This window comes from Macaca nemestrina, chromosome 17, assembly GCF_043159975.1.
Source record: "Macaca nemestrina isolate mMacNem1 chromosome 17, mMacNem.hap1, whole genome shotgun sequence".
Lineage (NCBI taxonomy): Eukaryota > Metazoa > Chordata > Mammalia > Primates > Cercopithecidae > Macaca > Macaca nemestrina.
The window spans coordinates 53030150-53042327 of NC_092141.1; the positions used below are offsets into that span (position 1 = coordinate 53030150).

The 12178-nt window shown below is 41.9% G+C and overlaps 1 protein-coding gene across 1 annotated transcript in view; it reads right to left on the bottom strand.

Moving 5' to 3' along the window:
- Positions 1-9142, bottom strand: part of LOC105476782 (ankyrin repeat and fibronectin type III domain containing 1) — a 353243-nt gene extending 344101 nt beyond the window's left edge. Inside the window, exon 1 of the mRNA XM_071082907.1 lies at positions 9062-9142. Coding sequence (XP_070939008.1) covers positions 9062-9082 — 21 coding nt within the window. The 5' untranslated portion in view covers positions 9083-9142. The remainder of the gene's footprint in view (positions 1-9061) is intronic.
- Positions 9143-12178: the final 3036 nt, after the last annotated feature.

The following is a 12178-nucleotide window of genomic DNA, read 5'->3' on the forward strand; positions in this document are numbered from 1 at the left end:
AGAAGTACTTAAGTTAAAAAACAAAGTCATTGAAGTGGACCCTACTCAAATATGACTGTGTCCTTATAACAAGGAGAAATGTGGACAGATATGTACAGAAGAAGGACCACACGAAGGCCCAACGACAAGATGGCCATCTATAAGCCAAAAGAAAAGCTTAAAACAGACCCTTCCCTCATAGTCCTCAGAAGAAACCAACCTTATTGACACCTTGATCTTGGGCTTCCAGCCTCCAGAACTGAGAGACAATAAGTTTCAGTTGCCGAAGCCACTCAATCTGTGGTAGTTTGTGAGGCGGCCCTAAGCAAATAAACGTAGATGCATACTTATTATGTATAGCTATTATTAAGTTTATAATGTGGACATTTTAAATTTGGTTACAGAACCCTGACTTCTTTTAGGTAGGGGAGAACTACCTATCCTTAGTTTTATGTACTCTTGGTGAGACACTAAATAAGACCCCCTGCCCTGACTACACTTGGGGATGGGGTGGACATGTGACCCAAGTGACTTTCCTGGGACTTTGACTTTGAAGTGGAACTAGGATGAAAATAACAATAGAAACTTACCAGTGAAGCTGGTAAAGCTTCTGCTCTCACATCTGTGTTGCTGCCTGCATCCTGCATTTTGGCAAGCATGGTTGTCCAACATTCCTATAGACTCCGAGAACTGTTCCATATCTTCTACAAATTATTTTCTTTTAAGTTAGGAAAACACATTTTCTATGGCTTGTAAGCAATTATATTTCTAATTCAATTCATGAATTTTTTTTTTTACTGAAATCTAAGAGAAAAGTTAATTTTTTTAATTTAAAAACTTTTCCTTGCCTAGTTCTCTTTTATTCTTCTCTACAGGGTTTATGCAATAATTCATCATTCAATAAATGTTTATTAAGCACATATGTGTCATACATTATGTTAGCTGATTTCATCAAACTAGATGTCAAAGGATGTTCTGTGTAATGTGGGGAATTATGGAAATTTAGAAATTAGTTATTTCGTAGATTAACACATTGCATTATCTACAGCCTGTATAAGTTTGTATCAGCAGCTCAAGCAAATTTCATTTAAATCTAGAATTTTTAAATCAGGAAGTAATTATTGAGCACTTACGGTGTATAAGTTTCATATCAAAGTAATACAGAGTGGGATACAAAATGGAAATAATGATTATCTTTCCTGAAGGCAGTTACTAGGACCCCTTCAGATACATTTCTCAATTAGTAAATAGGAACAAGTTCTGTAGTAAATGCCAAACCTTACGAAAATGAGAAAAGTTATTCTGAATCCTGTTAACCCTATTGATACAACCACGACGGAATTTGTTGTGTTTACACTATGCTAAGCAATTTAATGCATTTAATACTTACAGCAAACCACTGAGGTGGATACCATCATAATCTTTATTTTACAGAGGAGAAAACTGAGGTTGAATGAGACTAGGAAACTCTCCAGCAACCTTTATAGTTCTTAAAGTGGCATACAAATCTCCTCTAATCCTATTTGATCTTTGGCATCACCACCATCTCAGGTATTAGAGGCCAAAAGAACCCTCTTGTTTTTTCAAAATAGTTAACAGAACGTCACACCCTAAGGTTCAATAGCATTAGAACCTGAACACTATGTGCCACTGTCTCCTGTCTTGTCCTGGGTTTAGAACTTTGATTTATTTGATCATTCCTTCTTCACCTCTAAGGTATCATAACTGTTTCATTTCTGAGCCTGGAGGGTGTGAGCTTTGGCAGCAGTCTCTACTAAGACTGGAATTTCAGAATAAATCAATAGGCATCTTCCACAGGATTCATTACAAAGGGATTTCATACTTATCATTACTTGGCTCCTAGACTAATTTAATGGAGGCAATTGGCAGCTCCCATCTCTTATAAAAGTTTCCATAAGACAAAACATGAGAGCTCTGTTCCATTTTTTTTTCCTGGAACTCTTTATCTCTTATGAGCATCAGTAATCAAAGTGGCATTTACTAGCTTGGCAAATGAATAAACCTTTACTTTCCCACAAGTTCGGTTGTAGGCATCAAGCTCTTCTAAAGTTTCCATAGCAAACAGACTGCTGAATGTTGTGGAAAATAAAGAAAAAGAAAAAAAAAAGAAAAAGAAAAAAAGAAAGAAAGGAAGAGAAAAAGAAAGCTAGCTATAAGGAAAAACTGTGTAACAAGGACCACACTGATCCTACATTAATTTCCTAGAAACTTGCAGAGTTTGTAATTTTTATCATTTACCTTTCTCTCCACCACACCAATTCCTAGGGGAGGGTTCATTTTTTATTCATTCTGAAAGTTTACCATCAATCATCCTCTTAAAGAGCTTGCCAGAAACTTGGACAGAGCCTCATAATAAAATTGCAGAGACAGAGGACTAATTGATTTCTATAAATAATGTTTAGCTGTAAAGATATGAAAGGTGGTTAGAACCACATGTATTAATCTCCCTTTTGCTCCATCTGTGTCTGCAAAAGCAGACTGTACCTTGACAAAGTACCCTGACTATTTTGCCCTGCAAACACACAGCAGGAGATTAACACCAGATGGCCCACCCTTCCCACCCTTCCCATCTCTCTGCCCTGCCCTCCTGCCCTGCCCCCACCTCTGGTCAAATCCTCTAATTACTCCTATCCCCCGCCCCCGCCCCTTTGGTTATATCCTATAATTTTAAGATGCTATTTCCATTACTATCCCTGCTCTAACAACATGCAGGAAAGTTGACCGTGCCCCATTTCTCTCTGCTCCTCCAGCTTTCTGTCTAACGAACAAAAACACAACCCAAACCCCAAATGCAAAAGCATTTAATCAGACTGCAAGACTGACGATGTTCAAGAAAAACAGTAACTACTGGTGCTAAAGTGTTATTAATGCATGTGTCTTGGAAAGCGGGAGGGTAGAAGTTAGAGTGTGTCTCCAACGGACACTCTGACGCACTACTAGCTTTAATCACATCACATAAAAACACTTAGCAGTTATTACTTGTCAACATCTTATAAAACGGGAACAAAATTATATCTGGGGAAATATACGCTGGTTGGACAAAGATAATGTTCTAAATCTCATATTTATTTCAGAGTTGCTGAAGAAATGCTCAGAACTCACAGAAGTACTATCTGCTCAGGCTAACTGTGACATGCTGAAATAAAAGGCGAATTAGAGACAGGGCAGGGGCTGTGTGATAGATGTCCAATCCTAAATTATGAAATTAGGTCATTCCATACTCAAGTGCTGACTCATAATGGCAGCACTGTAGCCTGTTCAGTCAATCAGCTGGTTCCAATCCCAACTAAACACAAAACAAAATGTCACACTTAACATGGAATATCATTTTCTCAATATTGATTAAATGCAGAATGATGACTTTCATTCAGGAGACAGGGAAAGTTCTCACGCTAGACAGAATTCAACAAAATTGGCCCATTTCTTTCTCTTCTTCTTCTATTTCTTCTTCCTCCTTCTCCTCCTCCTCTTCTTCTTCTTCTTTCTTTCTTCTTTCTTCTTTTTTTTTTTTTTTGACCTAGACCACTCCTAGATGGTGGTAAATATTTTCTATACATAAGAATGCTAGGGAATCTTGTTAATGGGGCAACACAAATGCCTAAATTGCTGTAAATAAAGCAATTCTGTATTAGTTTGCTTCTGATGGCATCAAGTATTCCTGATAATTATCCTACTTGAAATATGGTAATAATTTTAAAAGCTTTCACAGATACCTTCCTTTTCTGTAGCTTTTTATATGAGGCAGATCAAAATTCCCCAAAACTTTTATTTTAGGGGGGAAAATACATGCGGTGTTTAGCAATTTTAAGCCTCAGTAAAGTTAACCACACTTGTAAAAAATCATTTATTTTTAGCATGGGCTCCTCTGTAGCATTCCCTCCCTCTCCACATGCTGTGTCGTTGTCTGTCTTTACCCCCTTGAATCTGCTTGCTCAATTCATTTCAGCAGTTTCTTATTTTGATGGTACATTCCAAGAAAGTAGAAGCTGATCTAGCTCCACTTGCTTTGTCCAAGCTCCCAGTGACTTAATGAAGGCTATTAGCACTGATAACAGGCAGCAGTGTTTTAGATTTGCTGACCTTTTCTTATGGTTTCATTTCATTTCATTTCTGCTAGGGTTGTAACCTCATCTAAGCACCAGGATGGAAGAAGGCAAATGGAAGGGAATCATTGTGGAGGCTAAGATTGCTTTTCTTCCTCCTTTTTTTTTTTTTTTAAAAAAAAAAGGTCTTGGGATGGGAGGATGAGCCCATGTTGGAACTGGACTGTCATGCTACTTGAACTCAGTTACTGAACAACTTCTAGGAATTAGGCAAGATAACCACTGGGGTGTATGTGAGAGGAGTTGCTCAGTCTGTGGATTAGCTAGAGTGTTAGGGTACTGGGTGACTGATCCAACCCGGAGTCCATGGTGTTCAAATGGCTGAAGCATTCCCAGCAAGTGAAAATTTAGCACATCTGTTCATTAGATCAGTGGGAGGAGCCTACTGAGCCTGAAACACCATGGCAGATGGGTCTGGTGGATTATTTAGCATTCCTAAAAGCTGGGGTGTTCTCCATGTAGGCTGGCTGGAAAGTTATGAGTGCCAAGAAATACATGGCCCTATATTTATATTACCTGGAGTTGAAGAACTGTGTAACTCAGTTTCCACTGCTTAAGGCAACAAGCCTGAAATCGGGAGTGGAGTGGAACATGTACCGGTAAAGTTAAAGTTCGGATTCCACGTATCCAATCAAGTGAAGCCTCCACTGCTTTCTGACCTATAGATTTACACCTATAAATGTATCCTCAAGCACTAGATTAAAACCTTGAGGTAGGTAAGTAATCACTTGTCAAGACTGAATGCATCAGTAAGTTTAAAGGCAGTGGAGTCTGTGTACAAGAGCCTATTTAAGTGCATCAGTGGGAACTTGGAAATCCAAACACTTGAAGCCAAGCTATGAGCTTCCTGAGTGCCAGGCAGGGAAATAGTCCCTGGTAAGAAACCATAGTCCACACATACTCCTAAAGTCTCGGGAGAGAGAGGAAGGAGGAGTCATCAGAAAGACCCATATGCATTTGAACTGTGGTCTCTGGGAATAAGCAAGCATTGTTTCCCAGTGTGCTAATGATGGTCATCCGGGGGTATAAAGTGATGAGCAGCCCTGAGGTCTGGCTGATCCCTGATAGGTGTGTCCCAGAGAGACCCACTCAGCAGTGCACATTCAAGTGTGGTCGTCAGATGAAGCTGCTGCATTGCCCATATCCTGAGCCCTCTACATTCCTCCTCACCTGTTTTAGATAGCTGTCTCTGGGGTCTGAAATAGCTAAGGGCAAGTATTTGGGATTCCCTTCTTTTCTACCCAGGTACCTATGCCCAGAGTCCCCATCCTCTCCCTTTTCTGTCCCCCGCCAGGTGACCAGTGTGTTTCTGTTGGCTCCCAGTGGCCTGAGATCTCTCACTGCAATATTCCACGAGGACAGTGCTCTGAATCCCTCTGTTTTGGAGACCTAGAGAGGCCGGCCCTTCCTATTTGGTAATATCTAAGCTAAATACAATAAAGCCATGCCAATTAAGGGAGAAGAATGGTGTAGATGGGGGGCTGGCAAACTTTTTCTGTAAAGTGTTGGCAAGTAAATATCTTGGCTTTTTTGGGTCTATGGTCTTTGTTGTAACTACTCAACCCTGCTGTCCTGGTGTGAAAACAGCCACAGATAGTATATAAATGAATGAGCATGGCTGTGTTCAAATAAAACATTATTTATAAAAACAGAGGGCAAGCTAGGATTGGCCTATGGGGCTGTAGTTTGCTAACTCTAAGCGTAGAAGAAAGAACATGAGGCAGGAACAAAGAACCTGGCCCCTAGACACAGCCCTGAACTTAACCAGCTGCAAGACTTGGCACAAGTCACCTTACTTCTTCCTTTTCCACCTCCCACATTCCCAAAGGGAGCAAGGTATAAAGAGGATAATATATGAAACCCACCATGCACCTTACATTTCCAGTGGTCTTGCTCATCTGTGGCCCATAGTGCAAAGGTTATGGGATTAGTTTGGACAACAATGCTATCATTTTAAGCAGCTGCTTTGAGATGACATATGTAATCTCTCTGCTTTCATCTTCACAACTCATTGAGGTAGATAATGCGATCCCTCTTTACGAGGTGAGGAAACAGGCCGGGCGTGGTGGCTCACACCTGCAATCCCAGCATTTTGGGAGGCCAAGGTGGGTGGACCACTTGAGGCCAGGAGTTCGAGAGCAGCCAGGCCAACATGGTGAAACCCTGTCTCTACTAAGAATACAACAACAACAAAAATTAGCCTGACGTGTTGGTGCATGCCTGTAGTCCCAACTACTCGGGAAGTTGAGACATGAGAATTGCTTGAACTCTGGAGGTGGAGGTTGCAGTGAGCCAAGATTGCACCACTGCACTCCAGCCTGGGCAACAGAGTGAGACTCTATCTCAAGGAAAAAGAAAAAAAAAAAAAAAAAAAAGAGAGCGCGCACGCACGAGAGAAATGAGGAAATGGAGATCAGGGAAGTTAAATAACTTGCCCAAATTACATAATAGGTCAGCCTCAAGATCAAGATTCAAATCCAGGCCTATCCAACCATATTCAAGTTTCCCAGACACCATGTGACTTCCCACATAGGCGGCTTAGTTTCCAAGCCCTTCACTGTAACTAACCACTTTACAGGTAGGGTCTCTAAAACACTGTTCTCTGCACAGTTGCTGGAGTGATCAGATATAATTATTTCTATGTAAAAATTTGTCCAATGGCTTCCCATTGGTCCCTATCATGACCTATAAGTCCCCTGTGATCTGCACTATCTCACTCCAACCTTCTGACCTCTCCTCTCTGCTTCACTCTGTTTCTGCCCCGGGCACCTTGCTTTGCCTTAAGACATGCCAAGCTGACTCCCAAATCAAGAGACTCATACTTACAGGGGTGCTCAGCCTGGAGCCCATGCTATTCTCCCAGTGTAAGCAGGGCTCATTCCTTCACTTAACTGGTGCCTCAGCTTAACTGTCACCTCTTCAAAGAGAACCTTCCTGACCACACTATCCAGAAAAAAGGAAACTTCTTGGCTTTCAGTAATTACCTGTTGATTGTTGAATAAATGAAAGACTATATTGGAATGAAGTGACAGAGTGTGTCTGGCTTAGGACCAGCTGCTTGGCACATTCCAAGGGCAGAGATTCAGACCTCTCAGCAGTGAGAAGCCTTGTCTCATGGAAGAAAGGATAGCTTGCTGGCCCATATCGGAACAAATAACGGTACTGCTTTGTGTCATTCTTCAAAAGTACCTAATATAGGAGAAGTGGCACCAAACTGGGAGAGATTAGTCTCATGACTCTGAATGTCAGAGTTACAAGGGACCTGAGGAGTCCTCTAAGGTCTAGCATTTTCCAGCTTCCAGTCTCTGAGCCACTTCTTGCTCTACCTCTTCCTGTATGTGCTATGTTACTCTTTACAGCAGCTGTTCTTGACCAGACTGGTCTCCCTCTCCCAAACCCTCCTATCCTCCAGGCTTGAGGGTGGCATGAAGCCTTTAGATAACTACTTTTGTTGGGAAAACACTGTTTTCATTTAAACTCTTTCACTTGATGGATGAAGAAACTGAGGGTTAGAGAACTGAAATAGTATGGCCCAAGTTCTGCCACTAATTAGTGCCAGCTCTGAGTCTAGAGCCTAAGTCTTCTGACCACAAGACTAGTCCTTGCTCTACACTTCATGGAACAAATGGTAATAATACTCCACACTGTTCATTCAATTCAATTCTACAACCATAAATGGAGCCCCTCAAATGCACCTGACCCCCTAACTGGTTAGAATCAGGGGTAAAATATTGGAAACTGTATAGTTCCTATCCCCAAAGGGTTTACTATGAATACACAGTAAAAGGAATAAGTGTTTTTTTGTTGTTGCGGTTTGTGTGTGTGTGTGTGTGTGTAGTGGCATATTGGTTAATAGGTTAATGCAGTAACCAGTTTAAACTCAGCAAGTACTTCAAGGTACCGATCTCAGAGGTTCCATAAGTAGTTATGCTTAGGCCTCACTCTGGATGTGATTTTATAAGGAAGGAAGGAAAAAGAAAGAAAGGAAGGAAAAGAGAGACAAGGAAAGGAAAACTGAGCAGTTCTCTGGCCTCCTACTTTCATGCCTTACTTGCACTTATCTCTGCTTTTCTCAAAGGTCTTAAGCTGCAGGCTCATTCTTGAGAAGCTTTTTGGTAAGGTCCTCACCTACTCTAAACTCCTAAGGAGAAGTGAAGGCGCTGAATCAGTTCCTCCTGTTAGTATCCCCTACCAGGACCTCAGCCAGGACTTCAATAATAACCTTCTGAATTATTGTAGAAACCTGTGATTAGTATTAACCAAGTCAATAACAGGCATTTCTTCCATCAACCAAAGGCACATTTGAGGTCTTCTGGACCAACCTGGGTCAGTAACAGGGATTCCAATACCACCGACACAGCCCACAGGGTTCATATAAGTCAATCAGTCCCTGTCCTGCCTAGCGCTGGCTCAGCTCTTCAGAGATGACCTCTTACAAAAAAAAAAGTCCACTTCCAACTTTAAAAAAAATTTTACTTCTCCATCGTCATGACAATAAAGTCCATAAAAAGTGTGAGAGAGAGAGAGAGAAAGGAGAGAATCCATGCAGGAGAGAGTGAGAGCGCATGCACAGTCAGCAATCATGAGCAAGAGTTGGCATTAACATGGAGACAAGTAATCCCTGGTTTCCTTGCCTTTATTATAAATAAAAATGATAAAGATAAAAGAGAAAATAAGACAATAAAGTAAAAACTTGCCTCTGGGAGCCTCTCTCCTTTCATCTCCCATTTTCCCACCTCCCAAAAGACAAAGACACACATTACAGACCCAAACTACTTCGGATCAACACTTGCCTGTTTACAGAAACGAAACCAGCTTTCCCTCTGCCTGACCAGGGATGCTCACCAGCTCACGCCCGAATTCACTCGCCCACTCAACTCACATTTTCCTGCCTGTTGAATGCAAAACAATGGTCTCCAAACACCAATTACCGATATTCAGAACTGTTGTTTTCCTACCCTGGTTAGAGACGCCTCCATGAGAGACACCGGACTGAGCTCTTGAGTTGAAATAGGACCTGGGGGGTGGAGGGAAACCCCTTTGCGAATGTCCACACGGTCCCGTTGCCAAGGGAACCCTGGCTTTATCCAGGGAGACTGAGCATGGCTGCCTCTCCCACGGCTTGGCTCCAGGAGTGTCCAGATTACAGTGCAGGGTCAAGAGGAGAGGCAGGGGAAGTGCCACACAGGCTTGGTGACAAAGAAATCATTTTCAAAGAATGAAAGAAATGGTGAAAAATATCTTAGGAGGTGCCCGGTGGGGAGGGAATAAGTTTATTGATAATGCTGCGATCAGATTTGAGTTGGTCTTTGTGCCCCTGAAAGGGGTGGGATTCGAATGTATATCTGAAAGGAGACAGGGCGGGAAGGAGAGAGAGAGTGAGATGGAGAGAGGAAAGGTTGAAAGGGGTGGGTTTCAGCCTCCTTCTGCGGATGCTGAATACTAATCAGGTAAACAATTATTTAGTTAAGATGCTCAGTTGAAGCTTTGAAATGGATTATTTTGGCTACTGCATTGGTTGGAGGAGCTGTCTGGCTATTTCCTAGAAGTCTGGTGGGAACTGGAGGGGAGATGATAATATCATCTTGATAGTCAAGCAAGTTTTTATTTGGCCTGCACTTTAAGGGCTGAGGTTGGCCTTGCTTTTCAGAGTGAAATCTCTTAGGAAATGTGCCAAAGGAGGCACATTATGTGCATGCTTATTTTGAAAACCCTTTTGTCAAAGGAAGAGTGTGTTGAGCAGTGGTTTGGAGAGTTTGATTGGACCCTGATTCCTCACCTAGTGCCTGGCACAGTGTAGATGTTCAATAAAACATTTGCCGCCTGAATGATTGCTGAAGAAAAACTTGTTTCCAGCAACTTGCCTGTCCAGCAAGGTATCAGGATGAGTACTTTGAAGCAGTTGAGGCTCAGGGGATGTGGCTTACCTATTGACCCACAGATGAACGGGAACGAAATAAAGGACTTGAGCATAGAGCCCCATTACCCTTGATCATGATGTCTAACTGCTTTTTTAAAAAAAGAGAATTCAAGGGAACTCTCCATCTAAATGTTGCGGCTACTATACAATAGGAAAAAAATGGCAAGTAAATGAAAAGAAGTAATAACAGGTATCTCTGCAGGTGATCTGGGCTAAACATGGAGTGAGGCTATTCACACTGACAGTGATGCACTCAGAAAAATTAAACACACACACACATACACACACATGCGCGCACACACACACACATATATATATTTCCCTGCAAGATGGTGAGCTTCTTATATTACTCATCTTCCAAGGCTTAGCTCTGGCATCAGTTACTCCAAGAGCTTTCCATTACTATCCCCAGCTTCAGCTTCCATAGTACTTTTTACAGTTTTTCCTCAGAATGCTTATCAAATGGATTTAGTTGTTGCTGTATGTGTATATAATCCCAGGAATAGCCCTCTACCAGAATAGACTCTCCTTGATGGAAGGCACCATGCTTCATTCATTTTCTTTAAAAAAACTCTTTAATGCTTAGTAAAATGCTTGTTACATAGGAAGTGCATGATACATATACTCAAGAATTGAACAGCAATGAGTCAATTTGTGAGTGTTTTGTTGAGTGTCAGCTACATTAAGCTCAAGGGAAGATTCAAGTAAAGGTGAAGTTATAGTATCTGCCTGCTTCGAAAAGTTTAAAATCTATGTAAGATAAAGGTGACTTGGTCTTTAACATTACTTAGGCTTATTGCAGTAAGTGTAGCTAAGAGTAACAGAAGTAATGCTTTTATTTAATGGATAAAAACCAGCTCTCTCAGTGGTGCTGTTGGTCAGATGGTGGCTATGAAATCCCAGAAACTCAGAGTTGCAAAAAGGCCCAGTTAGGCTTTCAAGGTACATGCTTATTTCTTCTTTTCAATACCCTTGGCTTTTTCAGCCCATCTCCTCTAAAGAGACCCCATTTAAGGGCGTGTTTCGTAGTAGTAGACAGGCTGGAAATAGCCCCATCCCAGCACTTTCTCCACTTTACCATGCTGCTTATTTTATAAAAAAAAAAGTCATCTAAATCCAACAAAACCTACTACCAAAGTGCACAAATTACAACTGGCACATAGCCACAAACCCAGCATTTTAGACATTCATATCATTTGGGAATATCTGGACCCAGATTTCCTTCTTATTTTCTTCAGGGGATGATGACATAGTACTTACTTTGCATGGCTGACAGTGCTAATCTTTGGAAGATTCTGACCAAAGGGAGCAGGGTCCTGTCCTCACTGCACCCTCATGATGAAAACAGCAGGTAGAGGGTGTTAGGTACCACAGTGAGTAATAGAGGACCAATGCTTTAAGGTCATGAGGAGATCACAGATGAAGACTGAGGCCCAGAGAGGTGGCTGCATACTGAGTGAGCAGAGATGGGACTACACTCTTAGCCCAGAAACGCTCAGCCACAGCTTCGCTAGTGGGCTCCCCATGTCAGGTCCCTGTCCCTCCATCCTGCCTCTCACTCTGTCCCCACAGTGAGCTCTCCAGGCTGATCATTCCACCTGCTCAGGCCACTCTGTTCACTTCCCCAGTGTCCCAAATCCTTTCCCAAATAATCAGCTAATTGTTTCATCACATTCTTTCTCTTGCATTTTCCTTTGCCAAAATCTGACTCAAGTGACAGCGATGTCACTGATATCTCCCTGAATCAGCTGGCAAGATCACTCTGCTTGGGCTAGGGAGCAAGAAGCGAGACATCATGGAATGAGAGTCTTGGCGGAAGGAGGCTAACCTGGGGTTATGTTACACTACAGTGGCAGGAAGGGACAATATTTTGGTGCCCAGCATTCATCAGAAGGTGCTGAGCATTTTGGGAAGAGAATGTGATTAGCAGAAGAATGCCTAAAGGAAGGGGAAAGGAATTCGAATTCAGTCATATCTATTACTCAAGTGCATTTATAATGTCTGGGCACCAACTAGCTTCTGCTTAAACCAATACCATTACCACACATTGGGATCTCAAAGTTAAATGCCTACAGAGGCCAGCTAAGTGAGACATATGAGGGCAGTGGGTTTTGTGTCAGGTAATAAAGAGTGGTGGAGACTGTGGCAAAATAGG